At 46.6% G+C, this 25,821-nt stretch overlaps 1 protein-coding gene across 5 annotated transcripts; it reads right to left on the bottom strand.

Annotated features, from left to right (window-relative positions):
• Positions 1-357: 357 nt before the first annotated feature.
• On the bottom strand, positions 358-25,168 carry HEXA (hexosaminidase subunit alpha). 5 transcript variants are annotated; one of them, XM_001494311.6, is made up of 14 exons: positions 24,462-25,168; positions 10,512-10,604; positions 9,542-9,607; positions 8,082-8,128; positions 7,456-7,566; positions 6,457-6,558; positions 5,842-5,974; positions 5,035-5,215; positions 3,991-4,077; positions 3,652-3,724; positions 2,713-2,896; positions 2,418-2,508; positions 1,687-1,791; positions 358-595 (listed from the first exon to the last, which is right to left on the bottom strand). In XM_001494311.6, the coding sequence occupies exons 1-14, from the start codon at positions 24,712-24,714 to the stop codon at positions 532-534; spliced, it is 1,590 nt and encodes a 529-aa protein (XP_001494361.1). In that variant the 5' UTR covers positions 24,715-25,168; the 3' UTR covers positions 358-531. The 5 variants fall into 5 exon arrangements, with proteins under 5 accessions (XP_001494361.1, XP_070090075.1, XP_070090046.1 ...); XM_070233974.1 differs by lacking the exon at positions 24,462-25,168 and adding an exon at positions 21,044-21,134; XM_070233945.1 differs by lacking the exon at positions 24,462-25,168 and adding an exon at positions 16,804-16,880.
• Between the last annotated feature and the right edge of the window lie 653 nt (positions 25,169-25,821).

The raw sequence follows: 25,821 nt of genomic DNA, 5'->3' as shown, positions 1-25,821 counted from the left end.
CCCCTGCCGCTGCCCAGAACTGGGGCCCCTATAATGTTTTATTCTGCATACAGAAGTCTTGGAAGTCTAAGTGACCTCCCCACTTGGAGGGAAGTGATGAGGCTGAGGATGGGGATATGTGTCTGGACTATGAGGGCGGTAGGAGAGACATCACATAATTCACAGGCTGAGCAGGACAGCACAAAGGCTACAGGTTCCATTCCCAGCCCTCGGCTTATAAAATCCCTCCAGAGGCAGATACTGAGCCCAACCTGGCGGGACCCTGCTGAGCCCTATTACTCTCAGTGAAGGCCAGTCCTGGGAGCTCCCCGACCCCAGGGCCACTCAACGTTTTTTTACACAGGTAATCCATGTTCATTATAGAAAAATGCTACATCACTCTTTATTGGACACCAGCACCAGCAACAGACCCCTTCTCTCCAGGTACAGGGGCATGTGGGCAAGGGGCTCCGTCCCCCGGCCAGGATGCAGTGGAACCCCACTACCACTCTCCTAGGGCCAGCACCCTCCTCGGTGCCTGGGGCTGCTTGCTCAGGTCTCTTCAAACTCCTGTTCACAGTAGCCTACATTGAGGGGCTGGGCCTGGATGCCTCGCCTGCAGGAAGACGTGAAGAAACCGGCCAAAATAAGCCACTCAGAGGGGGCAAGGCTTAGGCAACACCTTCCCCACCGCAAACAACAGTCTCCCCTTCCCCCATTTCAGTGGATCTCACACTGCTGCTCTACACCAAAATTACTTGGGATCTCACTTCCAGAGATTCTTGCTTGGGGTAGGGCCACATCTTGGCAAGAATCTGCATTCTGAACAAATGGCCTGGGTGATTTTGATACAGGGACAACCAGGAACTTTGGGGAGCACCTCCCTTTTTCTAATCTGCCTGTCTCTGTAGCCCAGCTCCAAGTAACTCAGTCCCTTTAGAAAAGAGGTAGATGCCTGAGGGGTGCCCAGTGTTCTTGGCCCACTGAGCCACCCTTTAATGGCTCTAAAATGCTGTAAAATGCAGTGGCAGTGGGGGACTGAGGCACTGTCCAGTCCATGCCCAGGGTGTGAGCATGAATTCTGTCCTTCGGTCTCAGCCTAGGTTCCAAGACCGGACCAGTCTCCTTAGGGCACCTCTAGGCACACCGCCTTTATTATCCAAACAAACAGCGTGCTTAGAGATGGTAAGGAACCAGCTCAAAGTCACCCAGTGAATTATAGACAGTTGAGGCCTAGACTCCACCAAGCTAGGCTCCCAACCTAGGACTCTGCCCTGCACGAGGCTGTGTCCCCCAGGTCCTCAAGACCTAGTCAATGAGTGAATGAGGGAAATGACCATCTTACACAGGCCCAGCCCCAAGAGGGGTGCAGGTGTCATGAAAGCCCATAAAAGCATGGCCTTGGCTAAGAGCACTGACTTTCAAGTCAGCCTGGTTCAAATCCTTGTTCTGAGCGACTTTGGACAAGTTACTTAACTTCTCTGTGCCTCAGTTGCCTATCTCTAAAATGGGGATAAAACTGTATCTACCTTACAAGGTTGTGGTGAAGATTCAATGAAATGATGCCTGTAAAGGGCTGAGCGCAGTGCCTGCCACACAGTAAGACTTTGTAAGTTTTAGCTATTATTAGTATTCTTTTCCTGTCAGTAAGGGGTCTCAAGCCCCCGACCTGCCCACCCACCTTGGGAAGGCCCCACGGCCTCTTACCTCAGCAGCTCACAGCGGAAGTCTGCCAAACGTTTAGAGGCAAAGTCCAGATTTGTCACCAACTTGCTGCTCCACAGCCTCTCGGCAACAGCCCCTGCTCTGGGCCTGGAAGAAAGGGGGCACACACCAGGTCAGGCCCTGTGTTCCCTGCAGGGGTGCCGGACACCCACAGGCTACTGTCTCTTGTTTAGGCGCCCAGGACTAGCTCAGGGCTAAGGGATGGGATCAACACCTTACTCAGAGTGGCAGCCTGATTGGAGGCGCCCACGGACTTCTAGGGCTCAGCTCCATCTTCAATAAAATGTGGAGAGTGATTCCACTTTCCTTCTCTCCCAAAGACATGGGGACCAGAGTAAGTCTTACAGGTGACCTGAACTGTTACTGGCAGCAGCAGGTGTTCTCAGAATGTCAACTCCACACCCCCACCGGGCTGCTAAGGAAACTGCACAGGGAAGTCTTATTACAGGAGTCAGGGACTTTCATCATCCACGCTCTCCAGGCCTCGTTATCTTTATCTGTGGGGATAACAGTCTCTATCCTCCATACTTAATGGGTTATTGGAGGAGCATATGGAAGTCGGGTGGGAAGTGAACACTCCACACAAACAGATGGATCACAGCAACGCCCCTTCCCTCTCAGGCCTGACAGGAGAATACTAGTCTGAGGGTGGCTGAACCGAATTGAGTCTGTAAGGGAGAACCCATGCCCTCCATTCCGCAGAAAACCCTTACCAGAGCCTGGGGACCAGGTTTGTGCTGTCCACATACTCCCCCCACATACAGGCCTCTCCACCAATCACCAGAGCCTTCTGCTCAGGGGTACCTGAGGGAAAACAAGCAAAAAGAGTGTGCAGGTGGTGATGGGGTACCTCTAGGGGGTAATCCTCAAATACCTTCCCGATGTGGCCCTCTCCTCAGATAGGTCGTTTCATCTCCTAACCTGAAATGTCTAGCCCAGACCCTCCTGCCTCCTGCCCTGTGCCCCAGCCCAACCCTTCTGGTCAGAAGGAGAGCCCCCTGCTGTTACCGTCAAATGCCAGAGGCTCCACCATGTAGACCTTCTCCCAGTCAGGGCCATAAGTGATGTGGTTCAGGTACCAGGGGGCAGAGAGCAGGGCCCGGAAGCTGGCATTGGTGACCAGTTCCAGCTCCTTCATATAGCTTACTGGTGCCTCTTCTCGCCATACCTGGATGATTGTGTCTGGACGAACCTGTTACAAAAGGTCAAATGGCAGTAATGGCATGTAGCTGAGGAGATTCCTGGGCCACATTCTTATGCAGGCAACCCAGGCCAAGGGGTGTGTGCCCCCTCTGCTCCCCAGCCACAAAGTATTTCTCTGTGACTCCTAACCATTGAGCTCCTAGCCCAGTGCAGAGGCCAAGGATTGCATGGGCCCTAGGAGAGCTCCCTGCTGCTTCCTCTCCCAGTCCTTCCACAGCCTCCCTGTTCACACTGAGATACTAATACTAGCTGTGACATAAGACAGGCAAGCAGTGGGACCCAGGAGACTCATCAGGAGCTACCATGTCCAAGAATCTCCAGATGTTTCTGAGGATGGGACAAGGTTCCTGAAGAGCCCCTGCATGTAGCAGGAGCCTGAGATCTTACTGATCAACAATGGAGAAGGGAGCCCTGCTCCCACAGACCTGGAAGACTCTAGTCTAAGACTCAAGAAGGAAAACCCAACCCATCATGCCAGTCTCAGGAATCCCAAGTAACCTAACAACAGAAAGAATTCTTGATTAGTTTGTAGTGAGGGAAGATAGACAGAGGCTCTAACACCCACATCCAGGGCTGGGACCTCTGCAACCTTTCTAGAAGGGAAAGGAGAGATGGGCCCTCAGTGCTCTGAACATTAAAGGCTAATTGAAACCAGGAGGATCAGTCTGTGTAGAGGTGGGGAAGGGCTGGGAGACCAGAGGGAGGCACCACGGGTGGCTCCTTCTCTCTCTGCCCCTGGCTCACCTTTACTTTATTATCAAACACCTCCTGCCACACCACATAGCCCTTGCCATAGGCAGAGACAATGTCCAGCAGCCTGGTGAGGAAAGAAAATGTCTGTTCAGTTCAGATAGGCTCTGGGCTGTCAGTGCCAGTGATTTAGGGTTGAACCTGGCTGGAGGCCCATTCCTGATCGAGCAGTGTCTTCCCCAGGTTGGAACGGACCACTCCCAACTTGAGAGGACCAAGGACCCTTTCAGGTGCTCAGAGAGTGGTCACGCAGGGCCTGGCCCTGGTATGCAAAGTGAGGACCCCACAGGAGGTGACCTCGAGGGACCCTGCCCACCCTCCTTCCTTCCTCACGTCTGGATGTAGAAGGATTCCAGCTTCTTGAAGTCATTACCAAAGCCCTTCTTCTTCATAAAGTCCTGGATGTCTGGGTTCGACTTCCTGAATCCCAAGAGAAAAAGAAGATTAATTCTTTCAACATCCTCAAAGCCCAAAACTTGAGGATTAGCCACTTGGCCTCCCACAATTTCCTTTTTCACCTGAAAAACCAATCAACCAAGGATCTCAGAAGCCCAAAATATGGAAGGTGTGGCTGAACAAAGCTATATGAAGGGGGCCACTGACATAGGGTGAGAATAGATAGGTCTGCAACTGAAGAGCTTTAAGTTCAAACTGTCAAAGAGAATACATATTAGTCTCTCTAGACTAGACATGCAGTTCTGAGGTCTTGGCCTGGGGCTCTGGCACACTGGATTCTGGCTTCCCTCTCTAGCCCTCCACCCTAGGCGCATATTCTGCTTTTCCCTTAGTATTTATTCTTTATTCCACCTAGATACAAGCACTCCTGTACGTCACCCGCTGCAGCTCCCCTGGCCCACAACGTCTACATCTTGCTCACATTTCCTCTTGGAATGTTTTTCCCTTCCTCTATGTCTCGAAATAGCCAAAGCATTTCCCTAGATCCAGCTCTAGTGCCCACTTCTCTAAAAAGCCCCTCGACCTCTTTTGAGCTAACGAGATCTGAGAGTTTGGACTTTACAACTTAATATTAACTAGACACTGTCATATATTAGTCTCAAACTCATCTGTCTCTTGACTCTTCAATGAGACTATTTTAAGCCTTCAAAAGCAGGGATCATTTTTCCTTATCCTGGATTTTTCCAAGACAATTCTGTGCCCAGAGCTGGTTTTTCCATAAATTTCTCAAGGATATGACAGGGGGGAGATAGAGTTTCACATTTACAGTCTGGCCAAAATCAGGGCGGGCCTCTCTGTAGGTGGGCAGAGGGAAGGCCCAAGTGCCTGAGGAGCCCCTTTCACAGGTAGCCTCCAGGGGCCACCCTCTATTCTGAGTAAGAAATTCGTCAGGCTGGGTTGGGAAGATCAAGGGGCTCATACCAGCAGGAGAAATCAACCTCATCTCCTCCAAGATGAAGATAAAAATCTGGGAAGACAGAGCTGACCTCCAAGAAGAACGTGCTCATGAACTCATAGGTACTGTTGAGAATGGGATTCACTGGTCCAAAGGTGCCAGAGGGCTGAGACCCAGAGTAGCAAGGAGTCAACAATCCGGGGGCACCTAAGCCAACAGACAATCCCACACAAGTGTCACAAATACACAGACCCCCACGCACAGTCATATACTTAAGGACATTAAGTCACCAAAAGTAAGACAATTGTGTTCATAAACATTACACACACACATGTAGGAACACACAGGCACTCACAGACACTGGTAATCATGAGCGTTTAGTCACAATCAAAGAGATACAAATATATCCACAATCACAAACAGTCCAAGGCTGGATTACAAGCCAGACAACTGTCAGCACACACACACTCTTGCCTTGACACACTGCTTCCAGCAGGGGTCACCCTTGCTCCCAAAGGCTGCTTTTTTCATGCCACCTTTTGGCAGAAAAGCAGAGAGCCCGATCCAGCCAAATTGGCCAAATCTTTTTTCCACTGCAAGGGCATCATTAAGACCAGGACATCTGTGAAGAATTTGCTCATATTTTAATAGTTAAGAAGTGGCCTTCTTTGCCCAAAGTAGGTTCTGCCTACTAAATTCCCAGGTGGAAGAAGTTGATGGAAAACATTCTTCTAGGGACCAAGGCCGGGACATGCCATAGCCATGAGCCAATGCCCTGAAGCCCCACTGAGGGGGATCAGTAGACTCCCTCTATCCCCAGATGTTATTCTTACCTGGTCCCCAGGACTGAGTGTGGCCAGGAGTGTCAAACTCTACCAACACACGGATACCCCGAAGCCGTGCATATTCAATCACCTCCTTCACATCCTGTGCTGTGTAGATGTGGGTGGCAGGGTTGTAGGACCCCTGAAAGGCAAAGACACACTTCAGGGTCTCATTTCCTGCAGGCTAGCAGAGTAGAGGGTACTCAAACTGCCTCTAGAACTCCCCAGATGTCAGAAAACCTACCCACAGCTGTTTGGTGTCAGAGACTATCTTCAAGGAACTTTATCACAATTTCCTACAAGCTATCACATCTATTATTTTAGCTGAGTGTCATAATGCCACTGAGATGAACAAGGTAGGTATTATGCCCATCTAACAGAACAGAAATAAATAAAAAGGGAATGAGACCAGGAGAGAGTATCTCCTGAAGGTCACAAGGCAAATTAATGGCAAAGTTTGGACTTGGACTCAGGTCTCCTAAATCCAAATCCAGAGCCTTCCCCTATGTTAGTGTGTCCCTAAAACTGGCTGGTTAGGATGAGAGCCAGTGTCCTTGCCAGCAGGGCCATGGCCAGGCTCAGACACTGACCTATAAACTTGGTCTTGGAAAAATTGAGACATACCTTTCTGGTGAGCTCTGGAAAAGTGAAGCTTTCATATGGGAAGGAAGGGTCATCGACCATATGCCAGTGGAAAACGTTGAATTTACTGTATGCCATGACATCCTGTAGGTCAGAGCACACACTGTGAACCCATCTCAGCCTCTCCAGTTTCAGTGTCAAACTTGGGAAGCTGGGCACACTGGCAGGTTGCTCCACACACCCCCATAGGCTCAACCTGCCCCAGCTTACTGTTAAGTGTTTATAGGGTCTCTCTATCACACTCTCCTATCAGCGAGTGCCTGGCATGGAGGAAAGAAAGACCCAGAACATTTTTTCTTTTCCTGGGGCACATCCAAAGATGGCTGACAGAAGCGGTGTCTCCCTTTTGAGATGAGTTCTAGCCACACTGAGAAGAGGGATGGTATGTGTACCCTGGAGTCTTCCAAAAGCCCCCAAATGCTCTGAAGACTAATTCTTCCTCCTGCCATTTGTTTTGGGTTGCCTGACTAGTGTTTAACCAAAGTGTGAGTTCTTTTGGGAATTTAGTAGTCCCATAACTCATAAATCTCAGAAGCCAAGACTGATGGATGTGTCCACTCCTTTGGTTCCAGCAGAGAGGCAAAGGAAAAGGTAGACACGTGAGAAGGATCAGTAACAGTCAGATAAGACCGCCCATCCAACCTGAGATAGTTAGGAACGTCCCCAGCTGAGGCTTTGAACATCTCTTTCCTATGACCTTGTCCTAACTAAATGAAAGTTACCCCGGTTTGGTCAAAGAAGCCAATTCCCCAAACCACCTTCTGCTAGCCTGGACATTGGTCCATAGTAGCCAGTGGGGTAGATTTAAATAACTCTTGTGATTTTTTTGAGTCCTAGAGCAGGTCATCTTCCACATTTTCCCCAGGAGCTCATAAAGTTACATAAATTCTCTGTAACTCTTTAGGAATATGGTACCTGGTTTATCCCTCGCCCCATCACCCCAGAACCCTAAGGGCAAAGAAGGCCTTAAGGCCTGGGTACCAGAGTGTTCAGGATGCTAGACAGTGGCAGGTAGTGGCGAGATGTATCCAACAACAAGCCCCGGTGAGGGAAGCGGGGAAAGTCCTCAATCTCCGTCTTGTTGATAAAGAACTGTGCCGAATAAACATTGAATGTGTCAGAATTCAAAGGGAACTCACTGTGGGGGTGGAAGAGAATGAGGAAAATCTCCCAGGATGCCCAAAAAGCTAATCTGTCACCGTTCTGCAGGGTAAGTATCTCCCCAACGCCCCACACCTCTACCTCAATGACCACAAGCGGGCAGTCTAGACAGCAACTGCCTCACGCTAGCCAAACACGGCTGTCCCACACACCACTCAGCCTACAAATTCTGGATTTTCACTGACTGTTAATATGTTTGCTTTTTTCAAAGAAGGTGGTCTAAGGTCATTAATAAATAATGACTCAGGGGAACGAACTAAGTAATTCCAAACAGGCCAAATCTCCCAAACCAGTTTCCACCCATATCTCCTTGTATACTCTTGTTGGGGCCATCTCAAGCCATCGGGACTCTGTCTAAGGCAAAAAAAAGATTTTTCCAGGACTCTCAACATTGGGAGCAAACCCCAGAGATTGAAAAGGAGCCCTTTTTGAGAGCCCACACTCACCGTGCCCTCAGGAGATCTCCATACGAGCTGGCTGAAAGTCTCCAGGCCTACAGGGAAGTAGGCAGAGCAAAAACTCAGGGAGGTGGGAAAAGAGATGCACCTGTTTGGAAGGTTCTCAGTGTGGCAGAGGATAATGCCTGGGCACACAGGAAAGTGGATGTGGTGTAGCCTGATGATTCTCAACACTTATGAAAAGAGGAACTAGGAAGCCAGTACCTATTTTCACTCTGTATTGTATTTTGGGAGGTGGCAATGTAAGGGGTTTCAGTGCTCCCCCTAGCAACACACTAACCCTCAAAACCCACATAACTCTTATCCATATTTCCTAAGCCTTGAACTCCCACGAATATTACGAAGCAAGGCCAAGATGTGTGCTTGTGAGGAGAGATGCAGGGACATGCCAGCTCGCAAGGGGTTAAGGCTTTCCATGGGCAATACCATTCAGGAGCTAAGGGAGCTGAGGAAAAGGGTCCCCAATCTGCTGCCCCTTCACTTCTCCCAGACTGAATGGTGAGAAAGTGATCATAAGCTTGAGTTTCCAAGAAGCCTGGGTCCACGGCTGGACCTAGAAGACAAAGAATCAACCACTTTTCCTCTTCAGAGCTTGAGAGGAGAACCAGCTAGATGGAGCTGAGGTATGACAGGCAGCAGCTGCCCCAGAGGACGGCTCAGTTTGCTGGATGCAGACTCCTAGATTCCAGCAAGGCCCAAGGGCAGGCATGTTGAGTCCAGAGCATTATATATTCCCAACTGCTGGGGCCCCACTACTGAAAACCCAGCAGAAGCCCCGTGAAGGACTCCCAGAGTCCCAAATTTTCAGAATGAAAGGATCTGTGAGACCTTCGTGGTCACTCAGCACCTAATTTGAGGCAGGCTGCTAGAATACTGTTTTGGCTTCTCTCTCTCATCATTCACCAGCACAGGTTTTACCAAAAGTAGTGGAGATATTGGGCTAACTCTGTATATGGGGACCAAATACCTTTCCAGTAAACCAAGAAGAAGGTCGTGGGCCTATCACTTATTAAGTAATAAAGTCCTAATTTTCTCCTGAAATATAGTTCTACGTATTTTTCTACTATTTACCTCTTTTTTGACATTTACCTATTTCTTTGATATAGTTTTCCTTTTTAAAGAACTTTTCCAATTACGTGGCTTTAGTGAGAGCTGAATAGGCAGTGTTTGTGGCAAAGCCAGCCCTCTTCGCCACTGGCACCCTCAGCGTCAGCCTGCAGCGGGAGCTGCTGCCACTGCACAGGCTGACGCCTGTCAACTTCTAGGACAGCTGTAAGGAGAACACTCCCATCAGGGAGATGGGGGAATACTCCAATGGTCTCCACAAAGGAAGCTTCCTAAAGTGGGGGCATTCACTGGGTCCCCAGTCCCGGGCCCCCACCCCTCCAATGCCAACCTTCCCACATCACCCTTTTCTCTACCTCCCCACAACAGCCCCACCTTGTTACCTCGGAGAGCTCCCCAGACAGTCTCAGAGAAGAGGAAATTCTGCTCATCGTTTATGGTTAGAGTGTCTGAAATGACAGAAATGACCCCATTTGGTTAAGGATTTCTACTCTCAGATTACAGATCACATGTTCTGTGTAAATCCTTGGATTAAAAACCAACAGCAAGATCACTGTTTTTTTAAATCTTTCAAAGAAGAGACGTCCCCAGAGCAGGGGCAGCTGCAGGGCAAGCAGGACTAGAGCCAGAGTGGGAGGGTGGTCACCCAGGGCCTCTGTAGAGATGACATGTGACAAGGGTCAGGCTGGAGCAGAGTCCTCGGCAAAGCACCACCTGCTTTGTGGGTCAGTTTCCCCCACCAGAAACGTGACTTCCTGCCAGCTCTTAGCTGAAAGGAAGAAGGGGACAGGGACATGTGGAGGGGTTAGTCCAGGTTACGATGTTCCCAAAGCCTTCATAATCACCCTCCTTTCCCTTTGTCTCCAGGCTGTGGCTGCTTCATCCAGGAGTGCGAGGGAGAAGCTGAGACTTGAATGTTCGCTTTGGAGACTGAGAAGTCCCCAAATGCTGCTGTTCATGGAAGACAGGAGGCAGTCACAGGACAGGGACTTGACTTCATCTCAGTACAAATGACTAAAAACGAATTCTCCCCCCACTGTAGAGTCACTTAGAGAAAAATCAGCAAAGTGTACAAATTCCTAAAATGGCAATGGAATTATACTCAGTCCAGAAGACGAGCGTCCTGTGGGATTCAGTGAGCAGCCAGTGTGATGTTCCACAGTCAGCCTTCAGACACTGGTTAGAATGCACAAGAAAGACTCACCTTCTAGGGCTCTCAGCACATGGTGACCATTGGTCCCCACAGTCTAGGAGGCTCCAGGCCTAGCATCAGCAACTTAGGCCAGGCCATCCAGAGTCAGAGCTCCAGACAAGTGCTTGCTTTTCTAGAATAGGGAACAGGGTGGTACTTACAATTCTCTGCTGACTCCAAAGAAGGAAGTTGGTCACACCCAGGAGTGGCCACATGGATAACCAACGAATTAATCTCCAATGTATGCTGTTTTTCTGTAAGGACAGGGTAAACTTAGTGTGGCTGACCTGCCAGCAGAAGCAAGAGGCAAAAACAAAGTCCTACAGGAGGGTCCCTAGCTCTAGCCCCTTTGGCTCACATGCTTGTGGTAAGAGGGAAGGGAGGACATTACCAAGGCATTACCCTTGGCACAGGCACTGCCTAGTCATCCGCCCAACTTTTTCATTTTGGCTGTGCTCCCCTCTCTCCCCAGTAACCAGCCCTGACCCATGTATACAGGGTCCAGCAGCAGCTCTTTGTGACCAGGGCTCTATATTTCTGGCTTGGTACCATCCAAGCACACGATTTTAGGACCTCAACAACTGCTTCTCAACTCGAGGCAGCTCCTCAAAGTGTGGTCTGCACATTAGCTGCTGATTTACAGACCGTGTTACTGGTTGGTCACTAGATAGGAAGCTTATATGACGCCAGAATGTAAATCAATTATGTCAAAGTAAACACTCTGTTTAGTTCTAATATTTTTTCCTAACAAGGTTTTCTTGATGAAGGGAACAGTTTTACACTGTGGTGCGTATGCTTCTCATCTCACTGCAGACTGGCGCATGAAGAAGCACTGCTCTTGAGGGCTTTGGATGAAGAGTTTCTAATTTTGTTAATTAGATGTGAGCAGATAATAGGAGGTTGTCTTATGCAAGGGGGCCTGAGATGATCCAGCTGGTGCTCCAGTCACCGGCCCATCCTGCTTCCTTCCCTCCGCTTCCTAAACAGGTTGTCTGTCTAAGGTAGACTTCTGCCCAACAGTGGAAAGCCACCCAGTATGAGCCAACCCACTATCTAATATAGTCCTACAGATCCCAGTCTATGCAAAAAAAAAAGCCAAAATACAAATGCGCTGTCTCTTCCCACCCTCCTACCGGTTCTTCTCCATGACCTTCAGGGGGTTTATAATTGTACCACCCCAAGCCTGAACCTCAATGAACTCACTCTATTTTTTTATGGAGCCACATGCAACCCCACTGGCACCACAACATCCATGACTTCCTATGGAACTACAAGGTCAGGAATAGGGTAGCCTGGCAGAAAGCACAGAGAGAGGATTCAGAACCAAACTGGAATCCCAAATGTTATCCGTATCTAGGCAGAAGGAACCCAAGAGCCTTGAACCATCCCAAACAAGCCTGCTCAAACCTCCTGAGCACCACCACATGGCTGCATCTCAGCTCTCAGCTCCGCCACGAAGCAAGCCAATCAGAGGCCCTTTCCTACCATCACATGCTCTCCCCTCCCAGTAAAGACCCTGTAGCCCCACTCTAATATTTGCCTAAACTCTGCAGGGAGAAGGGAACTTGAGGCTACTCTGGGCCAGGCCAACTCATAACTCTATTCCAAACCCTAAAAAATCACCCTCACAACAGAGAAAGACAACCAGGCTTTCAGGGCAGAGACCACTCTCAAAGCAGAATCTGTAGGGTCATTCCAAGCTCCCCAGGCAGACAGGCTACGTGTGCAAACCCAAGACCAAGGAGGGCTTAACTGAGGGGCAGGGGTGAAGAGCTACAGAAGAACATTCCTCCCGAGACTGTGTCTTCATCCCCTGCCTCCTTGTCCCCTTCCACCCTACACATCACAGAGCTCCAATGTCATCGTGCAGAGTCCACCTGCGTATCTACCCAAGTGGCCACTCAAAAGAGGGCAAAAGTCCTGAGCTTTAGTGTTTAGCCTCTGGACTTCAGTCCACAAATTGAGGAGAAATCACGACTAATCCATATGCAACTGCCACGGTAACTGCCCTGATGACAAGAGAGGTGCACAAATACCAGGTTTATCTGAACTATTACTTGCAAGAAAAAAAAAAATCTAATTGTTTTTATTGTTACTATTATATTTTTATTTTCTAAAACACCCTGCACTCCCTTCTATAAATCCATAGTCTTTTAGAGGGGAGGGCCACAGACTCCTTCGAAGATCTGATGAAAAGAAAGGATTTTTTTTCCCTAAAACAATGTCCCTAATTTAAGGGCTCACCCTTCCACCTCCTGCTACCAATCTTACGGTGAAGGGTCCCTGTCCTGAGTGCTCTCAGTGACTCATCTGGGTTTGAGCTGATAAGAAGAGACAGAGCCATGGTTGCTGTTTGAACAAGCAATGAGGGGGAGGGTTTGGAGGAGGCAGCAATGTGAGAGCTGGCAAAACAGGAGGGACACTGGGTCATTTAAAAGGATGTAAATAGAGTGTCATCATTGGAGTTTTCCGCCTCCAAGTTGCTACTCTGAAGAGAGCAGGAAACAAGCAGGGGACAGGCCAGCCGCCTCTGCACACACCCACACCCTGCACTGAGAAGGACAGAGGTGTGGGAAGCACGGCATGGCAAACAGCCCGATCAGCCAGCAGTCTCATGGGCACGCTCACAATGAGCCCAGGTGGGATGGCAGGAAATTCTAAAGCCTCAAGTGCTCAGGAAGCAGCATGGAAAACAGCAGCGAGCTGGAGAATCAGGAAAGGTTGGTTCTGGTTCTGGTTCTGCACTGCCAAGCTGCATGAGTCTCGGGCTCCTACTTGCTTGCCTGTAAACAAGGGCAGGGTGGGTCCAGACTCCAGCCCCTCCTCTTCAGAGCCAATACTTCTGGTTCCACAGACAGATCATATACTCTAGGGTCCCATTCCTCAACCACTGCCTCCTATCTCCGCAGCTCCCTCATCCCCCTGCTTTCACACAAACCTGCTCTTTTCTTTGGGTTCACTGAAAAGCTTGTATTTTTTTAAATTTAAGAACTGAAAAAATTCAAACAGTACAGAAGTGTTCACAACAAAAAAATAAAAGTTATCTTTAGCTCCCCTCCTCAGTGCCGTCTCTGAAGAGATAAGTGCTGTTAGTTTTCTACCCTTGTATCCCTTTTTAAGCAGAATTTAACCTTGTTCATGACAGACAGGTCCGCTCTGGATGTGGAACTCTGAGAACAAGGGAACTCTGAGGCCCTTTTACTACCCAAGTCCCACTGTTGAACTTTCTCCAGAAGCCAGTACAATGACCCTTCCATCACCTTTCTGTGCTCAGTCCTCTCCCATCTTCACTTCCTTCCCTGCTGGCATAGATGTGGTGATTCACCATCTCAAACACAGTCTACCAATACTCTCAACAACCTTTTTTTTTTTTTTCTCTTGCACCCAGTGGACAGAACCCTCAACCCTGGATCAATCTAACATCTGCCTTCTGTGCACCTAATCCTGGCTACCGTGCCCCATGGGAGGGAAGGGAGAAAAATCACATAACAGCGTGGTTGGGCCACTGTAAAGTCAGGATCTCTCATCTTGACTGGGACCTCAATGCTGCCCTGAAAATCCATCTCTACCACTGCTTTTTTCTATTTTCTGCAACAGCTGTTTCAAACTTGTACCACTTTCTTCAAGTGTATGACTTGATCACTGCCTCCCTTACTTTCAGCAGACAATCAGGAGAGAATGCCCGTCTTCCCCTGCTCTCCCCTCTTCTGACAAAAATATCTGCAGCACACACTAGGGCTTTACCTTCGCCTCCTGCTACCTCGACGGAAGGGGTTCCCTTTCACCTGTGCTCTGGATCTCTCCTCAGGCTCCTTCGGTATAAATTGTTTCTCTTTTCTCCAACATCTTCAAATTATTTTTTCTGCTGATTCTTTCCCATCGGCATTAAAATATTTGCAAGTCTTCCTGGTCTCAACTCCACATCATCTCAGTCACTCCTTCTCTCACCTTGCAGTCACAAACAAACTCTAGAGGAAATGTAGCCTGAGCAGTTAGGTTCTGAACTTCAAAGTCAGACAGATCTGGGTTCGAATTTTGGTTCTAACACTTTCTAGCTGTGGGACCCTGGGCAAGTTATGTTCCCTCTCTGGGCTGCAGTTTCCTCATCTGTAAAATGGGGATCATGACAGCACCTATCTTATTGAGCTGTTGGGAAGATTAAATGAGTTAATGCATGTGAAGTGCTTGGCTCAGTGCTCGGCACATGACAGTGCTCATGGAGTTGGTCATCCTTAGTCCTCTTTTTGTACCCACTTCCTGACATCCTATCTACTCCTCAGTCCACGATAATCTGGCTTCCTTCTCCACCACTCCTCTGAAAATGCCTTTCCCAAGGTCCTGTATTTCTGTAACTAAGTTCAAGGATCCTTTTCAATTCATTCATTCATTCATTCAACAGCTATTTACTGAGCACTTACTATGTGCCAGGCTGTTCTAAATGCTGGGGATACAACAGTGATCAAAACAACAAAAATCCCTGCTCTCATAGAGGTAATATTATAGCGACCACTCACTTCTTCAAAGACCTCTTAGCAGCATCAGACACCCCTGACCTTCTTGAAACTAAACTCCTTTAGCTTGGAGGGCACTGCTCTCTCTTGGTTTTCCTTCTAACTCTTTGAATATGTTTGCTCATTCTCCTTTTCCTTCAAAAACCCTCACATGCTGGTTTTCCCCAGGGTCTCCAGGGTCCAGACTTCTTTTTTCCTCCTCGCTTACACTCTCCCTGGACAATGCCATCCATTCCCACAGAAGCCTGATGATTCTCAAATCTGCCTTTCCATGCCACTCTTCTTCTGGAGCTCCAGACTCATGCACCTCCACTCAAATGTCTCAAAAGCACATCAAATCTGAAATACAAAATTGAACTAATTCTTCATTCCTCTTCCTGGCTGATCTTCTCTCTCAGTTTGATAACAGCACCATCAATTGATTTACCCAGACCAGAAACCTCCTCCTTCTCCCATCTTTATGAGTAGATCTCAAGTTCATTCACTCATAACATTAACTGTCTACTATGTGTCAAACACTGCTAAGCACTGAGATTACAACAGTAAAAAAGAAAGACCCAATTAAGTCTTATAACTACAAAATCCTTATTATCTCTTAACACCATCACCACTTTTCCACTCCCATTGGGTCAAAAGCCTTAATCCAGCCTCTCACAAATTCCCACCTGGATAACTGTAAAAAATCTCCCAGTTCTCTCCCTGCTTCCATATATGCCCCATTTCAATCTACTATCCTCTGTGATCTTTTAATATGAAAATCAGATTATGATAATCTCTGCTCAAAATCCTACAAAGGTTCCCCATAGCTTTCAGGATAAAGTCCAGAATCCACTGGATGATTATAAGAACTCCAGCCTTGTATTTCTCTGTTCGTGAGCAGGAACTCTCACAGTTAACACAATGAACTCTTTATAGAACCATGAAAATGCCACATTTTCTCCATACTTTTCTTTACATATATTGCTTCCGTCAGTTGAAACAACTTTGCATTGCCTCCGCATCTCACCTGATTAAGAAACAGTTCTAGTTTTCCTTTTATAAAAATTTTCTATCATTCTCCCACCCTTTCCTAAGAGACTTTCCTATGTGATCATGAAGCAACATATACACACATTTTCACAACACTTATCTTAATATATGTTGCTTATTGGTCTATCTCCTCACCAAGCCTGTAAGTTCCTCAACAGTGGGGACCAATCCCAGTGCCTCTGTATTCCCAGTGCCTGACATATGGTAGTCATTCAATAAATGTTTGCTGAAGAAATGAATGAGGCTAGAATTTAAAAAATGCATATTTAATGCTATGTATGCAAAATGATTATCCACATGATAATTACTCATAAATGGCAAACAGTTAAGATAGAGATTACTTTTATACACCCGAACTTAGTATTTCTGAAGTCCTGGGATTGAAGTGGGGAATGGTAAGAAGACACCCTGGCACCCAGAAAGTGCCTTTCAAGACACTGCTCTGAAGACCCTTGGGTCCATAAATCCAAAGACAGCTCTTTGTACTTCTCTGGGAGGGAGAACTCATTCCTGTATTAGGGGACCTGGAAACTGTGCCCAACAGCCTCTCCCTCTACCTGCCCTGCTCCTCCCTGAATCCAAACGTTTAATTCACAGAATCTCAGCAGCATGGAGAAAACACATTCGTTTGGGTTATAAGTGGCATTTGGTTTGGCTTCTGGAGTGAGAACTGGGAAAGTCAACTCAGCTTTTGTCAACCTTCCCACTCTTTCAGGTCTACCCTGCCCCCATATGTCCTGGCTCTCTCCTAGGCTGGTGCCAATATTGGTCTCCACATCCATTTTGTCCCCCCTCCTCTTTATATACATCACATCTAGGCTTCCTCTCCCGATACTCAGCCTAATGAAAGCCCTTGAAATCATGCATTTCCCACTCATTTCTTCATTCCAACCAAGATATATTGAGCACTTACTGCGCATCAGGAACTGTGCTAGGTGCTGGGGCAGTTAAAAAGAAAAACAAGCCCTGGGCCCTGCCCTTGAGGAGCTCACAGTCTAGTGGGAGAGACAAATACAAACAACAATTACAAAACAGTGTGATAAGGGCTTCGGTAGATATTATAGCTACCTCCAGAAAGGGAGGAAGGCTGAACCTTGGAGGGCACCTCTGAGCAGGACCTTGAACCCTGAGTTGGCATTTGCCAGGCTACCAAGAAGGTGGTAGGTATCCCAAGCCTGGGAAACAGTCGAAGCGAAAAAACATTGGTGTGGCTAGGGGAAGAGGCAAGGCCAGCCCTGTCAAATTTCTCATCCCAGCAAAGCGGGCATCTGAGAACCCAACTGCCCTGAGTCTGGAGCCTCTGCATAGTGCTGAACTCAGCCTGGACCACGGTGCCTCCTCCCAGGGGTCTCAAGATTTTCCACCCTCCAGAGACTACTAATGCCTACTCAGAAGTGCAACCTCCCCAGCCCAGAGACGAATCCTGAATGTTCTCCCTTCCATCTTCTTTTGTAAAAGTTGTAGTTAAAAGTTTTCATTTTCCTCCTACTTTTGAAACTTAATCCATTCTCCTCCTCTCCCCCGACCCTCCCACTAGAAAGATAACATCTCCCTATAATTCTAGATCCCAAGAGATAACTTTGGTTGACATTTTGCACAGTCTTTCCATTGTCTTGTAGATACACAGATTTACTATTTATTTTTAAAACAAAAATGAGATCAAAATGCATAGCAGTTTGTAACTTTTTTCCACTTACCAAAATGATCTGCAGATCTTTTAATGTCAATATACATAGATTTATGTCATTATTTTAAGTGCTGAGTAGAATTCCATTTTTGGTATATACTTCAACTTTAAAAAGTTGGGGGCTGACCCCGTGGCTGAGCGGTTAAGTTCGTGCACTCCTGCTTCAACGGCCCAGGGTTTCGCTGGTTTGGATCCTGGGCACGGACATGGCACCTCTCATCAGGCCATGCTGAGGCAGCATCCCACATGCCACAACTAGAAGGACCCACAACTAAAATATATACAACTACGTACCAGGGGGCTTTGGGGAGAAAAAGGAAAAATAAAATAAAATCTTTAAAAAAGTTGAAAGTCCTAACTTCTCTCCTCTTTGTAGGCATTCGGGAATGCTTCTAAGTTTCTGATATTATAAACAATGCTCTAGTAAATATTGTCATATATATTCTTTTTTTAAACAGTTGTGAGAGTGCTGTAGGAAAATTCCTAGAAGTGGAAATGCTAGGCCAAAGATATGAAAATTTTTTATTTTGACACTGCCAAATTACTCCTCCAAATTACTGTAATGATCTATATCTAAACCAACATACAGGGGCCCATCTCTCCAAATCTTTCCAAAACTAGATCGTCTCAATTCTTTTTCACTTGTGCTATATATATATTCACTGATAGATAAAGAAAGACCATTGTTTTAATTTGTATTTCTTTAATGTATTAATTAATGTATTTAATCTATTTAATGACTGAACTTGAGCATCACTCTGCATTTACTTTATTTGCTCATTTAGAAAGGCCTCTTCTACTCCCTGGGACTATATGAACAGTTTCCTTTATTTCCTTCTACAGTTTTATGGCATATCTTTTATCTTTAGATCTTTAATCCACCTGGAATTTACTATTGTGCTTGACATGAGGTGAAGATTTGAATTTTTTCCAAATGGATAACCAGTCATCCCTACATATTTATTGGCTAATACAGCTTTTCACTGGAAATGTTTCTTTTATCATATATTAAATTCTCACGTGTATACGAACTCTTGCTTGTCTCTCAAACTTGTTTTCTTGGCAATCTTACAGTCAGGGAAATCTACCGTGTCATATTGCTATTATCTTTTGTCATTCTGCCCAATATATAATTGTCCCTGCTCATTTCTGGACCCACACTCTCATTCCCATAACTGTTGTTTCCTCTCCTCTGCCAAACCACCTGTATATCACCCACCCCCGGCAAACCCTCTCGAATCTCGTTCCATGGTTTTTTAACTACCAACATCCTCAGTCTCTTCCACTTCCTCCTTAACCAAAGCCTGGTTCTGCCCAGCAATACTACTTCACCTAAGACTTGCTCTGAGAGGCATCTCCTTCTCACTTCCTAGGGTTGACATATGGGGCTGATTCCAGGCCACCCATTCTCTACCATCAAGTGAAAAAAACACCTCTCATCTGTGGCCCATGACATTCGGCTGTAAAATCTTGAGCCTCTCCTTGTCACAACACTGCAACTGCCTAGTCACTTCTTTATTTACCCAAGACTTTGGATGCTGATGCTCAGTCTTCCTCTCCTTCAAGGCTGGCTATCACCCTAGGTGATTTCAACACTCAGGAGAAAGAAGTAACCCACGTTCTGGCTTAGCAGTTATCCAGCAACATTCTCCTCGTCCTCCTCAACACCCACCCATGGTCACATTTTGGACTTTCTTGTCCCCTAGAAGTGTTCCAATTCATTCTCTCAAGCTTCAGCACCATATAGCTAACTGCTAGATACTAGATACCTTACGCTCAACAGGTCCAAAATCCAACTTACTTTTTATAATTCTTACCCTACCTTTAACCTCTTAGTCAGTCTCTCCCTCTGTCTCTCTTTCTCTTTTTACTCCTTTCTTCCATCCCTTCTCTTCCTCTCCTACCATTCTCCCTATCTTTGTGAGAAGCAGCAGAATGCATTCAAATTGCTAAGCCATAAATCTGGAGTCAAATTATAGTTGCTTAATAAACACTAGTTGTACTAAGAATGGATGGAAGGAAGGAAGTCAGTCAGAAATGCTACTGGAATCTGATAATGATGGGTCGGGGATCAAAATATTCATAATTTGAGTGCTAACGATTAAATAATTAGATGTTAGAAGTTACTACTTGAACTAATTAACCCTAAAGTACGATCAGGGTTTAGTGTATTGGAGGCCAGCAGTTTTCCAAATCGCTAACAGGTACAGTGCTCAGTGAAGGTATTTATGAATAGATTGCCTCAAGATTGCACAGTGAAAAGAGCAAAATCTTTGTGGACAAACAGGCCCGACTGGAATTTCTGCTCCATCACTACTAGCTGTGTGACCCTGGACATGTTACTTAGCCTCAATGAGTCTCAGTTCTGAAACACAAGGTAACACCAATCTCACAGAGCTGTTATGAGGATTAAACGGCAAAACATACAACAAGTGCCAGACACTCAATAAATGCTCGTTTCCTTCCATTTTCTACTTCCCTTTTCCTAAAAAGTCCTTTTTGCCACTTGGCTGGAGGAGCCCAGGGACAGGGTGCCTTGTGGGACAACCATACCATAGAAGCAGCTTCCCTGAGGGCTTTTCATGAGTCTCCTAGAGGAGCCTGAAGGATCCACTACTGTGTGGTGCCACCTTGTATGGCAAACAGGCTGACACTCCCACATACAAAAGGGACATGAGCTTAGAACTCTGAATCCGCTGCAAACTAGGACTGCGGCCCTAGTCAAAAGACTAAAGCCATCACTGGGGGATCCTAGTACTAGCTACCACCAGGACAAGGTTGACTAAGACAGTAGCTAACCTTTTCATCTAGGACACAGTGTACCTAGTAAGGCTTCTCCCTCGCTCCCATTCCAAAGCTGTACAAAAGAAGGGGAGGCTGCTTACTGACACCCGAGCTGACAAATGCCCAGACTTCCTGCATCTGAGCATACAGTTCCAGAGGAAAGAGCTCTACATCAGACCCAACCAACCTCAAGATGTGGACACAACAACAGCACACCACTGCTGGCTAGGGATCAGGGTTGAGTGCACGGCCAGGAAGCTTAAGCAATAACAGAAGCTTAAAACAGAAGCAAAGGAAATGAAAGCGAGAAGTTCCTGACCTAATAAGGGGTCTTACTCACTATAGCCAGGAATAGAGAAGAACAGCAAATCCATTTCTCTATTACAATGAATTAAAGCGCCATAAACCTTGAGCTAGATCACAGAAAATCCTCCCCATATACACCTGTCTCACCTCGACAGATCCCATCTCCTCTCTTCAGCTGACCTTGATGTCAGTGGGCCCACAAAGGCGGGAGAAAGCTCCTATTCCAATTGGTTAAACCTCTTGATGATGCATACTGACTCTATTCTCATCATTTATTTCCAAGGCCAGCAGAGGAAATTTAGGAAAATGCAGAAAAATAACAGTAACCTCTTTCATTTCTAAAAAAAAGTATTGGTTGGGCAGTAAAACTCCTTACCTTCTGTATAATCCACAGGAAAAGGATTGAGGTTTATGCCTTTAACAGGCTAAGAAATCGACAACGTGCCCCAGCAAGAGGTTGTGCAGCTCTAAGGAAAAAAAGCCCACACCTGCTATTAGATACAAAACAAACCAAAAGAGAAGGTATCAACTGGCAAAAACCCTGCAATGCCCTACTTTATTCTCCTGTTTGGAGATGAGGAAGTGGGGTGGAAGGAGAAGGGAGGAAGGCAGCTCTGGGGCTCATATTGTTTATTTTTAATTTGTTTTACTTTTAAAATCACCAAGTTCTTCCTTGCATTGTACCCTCCTTCAAAGATTGTAAGGATATTCATCACTATCTCCTTATCTTCAGAAATGCTTGGAATGTAGGCAGCGGAGGAAAAAAAAGCAACAGCAGCTGCGTGGAAATTAGACGATTTGCCTGAAGGCAGACAGTTAAGCAAGAGGTTAATAAACATTTTCTGGCTGACTCCTGAATAAAATATGTTTGAGACCCTGAGTCCTCCACTGTATGTGGTCTTCAAGCAGAATATCCAAGGCAGGGGGAGCGATATCTACCACGTTCCAGCCATAGTTATAGAAGGAATGGCTTAAGAAGGTATTTTAGGAGATTCAGATTCTAATGCACCATGCCTGTTATTAACTTAGTCACTCATTTAATATCTGAGGATGAGCAAATCAAATATTGATAATGGCTGCAGAAGGATCTAGATACTCATATAATAATCTTCCTTCCATTCTAGAATAAAAGGACTGAGGAAGCGGCTGAGGATTACTCTGTTCAGGGACAAGGCATTCTAAGTAACTCACAGGGAGGTGCATGTGAACCTCAGAACAGGATGGGAACTTTATATTAGCCATTAAGTACTATGGCTTAATCAACTGGTTTCAGGAAAAGCAAAGAAGAATGCAGTCAAATGAAAGAATCAGATTTAGCCACTTGACCTGAAAAATTCAGGCTTTATCAACTCCATCAAGCACCCAAAAAAGTATTTGGAGCAACATTAGATGGGTGCCCTCCCAAATGATCACACCTTTGATTTGCAAACAGGATGTGGCTTAATAATCAAAACAGAGAACTAGGTTCATCCAAGTATCTAGAGCCTAAAATAATTCCATTTAACAGGTTTGACAACATGCAACACACACCCTCCAGTAGGCAGAAATGACATTTGTCATTTGTCAATGACAAAGACAATTAGCAAACACTAAACACCTCCACAGGTGTTTGGCAATTGGTGGGACCACAGCCAACCCTTGAAGGCAAATTCAGAACAGAACCAAACCTCAGTACCAGACTTGTTTTTCAGAAAAGAGAAATATGAATTTCACTGAGTTCCAAGTTCATATTAAAATCAGAAGTTGTGCTGCATTACAAAAAACACTGACCCATAGCCTACAAGGAAGTTATTTGCAGGAAGGGGGTGGAAAGTAGTTAGCTAAGATTTAACTTGCATATGTTGTTTTCTTTACTAAAATCAGCACCACAGAGAAATATACTGTGGTTCGGGTTCTGCGGATGTTGTTTTTCTCTCCATCAATTCATCCTTGTTTTTGCAGAAATAGGATTATAGCTCAAGTTACCTGAAAGCCTCCCCAGAAAACTATGTTCCAAATGGAAGGTGCTCCATGGGAAGAACCATAGAGAAGGAAGTTACCTGAATGTCTTTGGTCAGGTTCATCCAAACCAGTTTTCATTATCTCTCAATGGACAGGGACCCTCAACCAATAGAGCAAATTCATTCATAGGAAGGTAATAAATGGAAATAAACATCTTATTGAGTTTCTTATCTGTCTCAAAGTCTTTTTCATTAGGGAATTTACGGCACCCATTGCCACATAACCTCCTCATTTCTACTGTAGTGCTGGAGCAATGGAGATAAAGGTTTAATTTAGAAGTACAGAAATTATCCTAATTTATATAATAGCAGTAAACATTCTGATTATCTCCTGAGCATTTTATAATACATTGTGTACTTTTGCTTCATATTTCCCCAAGTGGACTGCAAAACTTGGGCCTACATCTTATAATTTCCTTGTAACCTCCAGAGTGCCCCGCACTAGGATAGCCACATACCAATTCGATGACAGATCTATTTTTTTTTGCACAAGCCAGACCCTAACTGTTCTATCCAAAATAAACATATTCTGAGTGCCAATCTTGTATAAGGCATTCTATTAATTGGTCATGAAGGATTCAGAGAAAAACGTGATCTACCACACCTACAGGGGCAGGCCTTTTATCCTCCCCACCCTAATGCATCTTTCCAGTTAAGGACTACCTTGATGCAGAGACTCTGTTTCTTTCCCTAAATCATCTGTCACTCTCTAAGCGCCATCTGTTTAATTAAATGCTCTTAATTCTGTACATCAAATGAGAACATTTGTCAAAGTAATTTAAGCACACTTGAAACATCATACAAAATGATGGCCCACACATAAGTAGGGCTCCCCCCGCCCATAAACACCTATACATCATAACCAGAGAACTAGATTCCAGGAGAGTTTCAAGAAAACTCCAAATTTTAAGCCCATAAAGTAATTTTATTCCTTTAAGTTGCTGACTCTACTTATGACTCTACTCATCAATTTTCTGTGAAATAATAACCCTTAAACACAATTTTCAGCAGCTGCCTTAGAGAAAATTGTCAGCCCTTGCTATTTTAGATGAATCCAGTATTCAAAGCACTCTTGACTTCGTTGCAATCCCACACTTTCCCAGACCTCATTCCTCCCCACTACCCAGCCCCCACTCTCATCACACACATTAGCCCAGCACTTTGAGCTCAATCATAATCCTTTGTGCTTCTGCTCAAGCCTTTCTTCCTTCCTGGAACACCCTCCTTTCAGTCCTGGCCAATTATATCCACCACCTCACTTAAGTGGCTGCTCAAAACTCATTGCCCTGTGGAAGTGTTTAAAGATTTACTGCACAGCTATGTAATTTTGCACAGGTCAATACATTTCTCATGGTTTGTCTCATCAATTTTGGGTGTCAGCTCTGGTCTCCTCTACCCAGCCCTGGTCACAGCCTCACTAGGACCCTGTGACACTTGAACAGGGTCAGAGGGATCACCTTAGATGTCTACTGGCACTGTATTTTCAGTAATTTGATATCCTGATTGAACAGGAGTTCGACAGCAGGCATTTTTGGAGAAACACAGCCTAGCGGCAGGACTTTGGACAAATCCTGGCCCCGGAAGTCAGCTCAGTGAAAGAGTGGAGGTGGGGAACTAAACGTTGGGGAGGCTGAGAGTACAGCTGGAGAAAAGGGGCACAAAGAAGCGGAGACTAGAGGGTGTGACTAGACTAGAGGGTTGGGCAAGAGAAGGGCGTCTCAGGCGCTTTTGGGGAGTTGTCCCGAGGCGGGCTCTCCCAGAGCGCGGAAACGAGGCCGGGCAGGGCCGACTCACCTGCGGGGTCAGGACGGTGCCAAAAATCCGACCCGAAGAGCAGGTCACGGTAGCGCTGGAAGGCCTCGTCCAGGACGGAGCAGCCCGGCTGCGCGGCCGAACTGACGTGGTACTGGAATTGGAAGTTGTGCGGGAAGATGGGGTAGCGCAGGTCGGACGTTTGGATGTACTGGGGCCAAGGCCATAGGGCTGTCGCCCGCCCAGCGAGCGCTGCCGCCAGCAGCAGAAAAAACCAGAGCGCGGAGCCTGCCATGGCTCGCCGGCCTCCTTCCTCCCAGCTGGCCGGGCCACGTGAGACCCTGGTCAGGTGAGCGGCGGCCGCGTGACAAGCGGCGTGTCACGTGACCGGAGGCGACTCCGCGCCAGCGACCCCGGACCTCGGCTCCGGGCGTGACCAGGAGTTCCTGCTGCGTGCCTCTGACTCTGCTGGGCTTCGGCACGGCTCTGGTGTAGGCGGCTAACGGGCCTGGGGGAGCAGTGGCTAAGGTGCCACCAAAGACGCCAGGCCTGCGGACCATGGAACTATAAACCCACCAGACTGTAGAAGCGCCAGGTGGAGAGGGGAGTGGGTGAGCGGGAAAGGAAAGTTTCCCAGACAAGAGACTTCTAAGACGAATCTTGAAGCAGGAATGAGAATTCACCAGGCCTGCTGGGAGTTAAAGGGCGTCCCAGACCACGGGAACTTCGGAAGCAGAAAAGTGGAGAATTAAAACCACAGGTCATTGTGATGTGAAATGCTGTAAGGTGGAAAGACTAGTCTGGGTGGCTCTGCCAGAGAGGGAGTCACAAGACCGCAAAAATGTGATCTACTTATGACTGGGGAAAAAACGTGTACTTTCAGAGCAAGCTTGCCGGCATCCCATTTCCTGCCTCTGGTGTGGGCTCTTCCCTTGATGGTTGATAATAAATCTCCTAGTAACTGCCCCCAAATCCCCTCCCTCACACAAAGTCCCACAAACCAGAATCTGAACTTATTGCAAGCAGTAAATTATTGCTTGGACTTTGGGCGCAAGATGGAGAATGCCCAGAAATAAGACAGGGGCCTGGTCCCACAGGGGCTTACATGGAAAGTCCAAGAGTCAGGACTTTATTCTGTGGGCCATGGAAAATCACCCCAAATATTTGCATTTTAGAAATCTTATGGTGAATAGTTGCATGGATAAGAAACCAGTTAAAAGGCCCTCTTTTGTTGGAGGTGGAAGATGATGAGAGCTGGAACTACAGCAGTGGGGAAGGAAGAAAGCTGTCAATCCAGGAAATAGTGGGTAACGGCAAGCAGAGGATTAATACAAGAGAGGCCAGAGGGCTGATCAGTGAGAGCTGCACAGACACTTATTGAGTCAGGGACCCTGTCTTCCTG

This window comes from Equus caballus, chromosome 1 (assembly GCF_041296265.1).
Source record: "Equus caballus isolate H_3958 breed thoroughbred chromosome 1, TB-T2T, whole genome shotgun sequence".
In the NCBI taxonomy this organism is placed as follows: domain Eukaryota; kingdom Metazoa; phylum Chordata; class Mammalia; order Perissodactyla; family Equidae; genus Equus; species Equus caballus.
The sequence above is the reverse complement of the archived record's forward strand: the minus strand, read 5'-3'. Positions and strand labels throughout refer to the sequence as shown.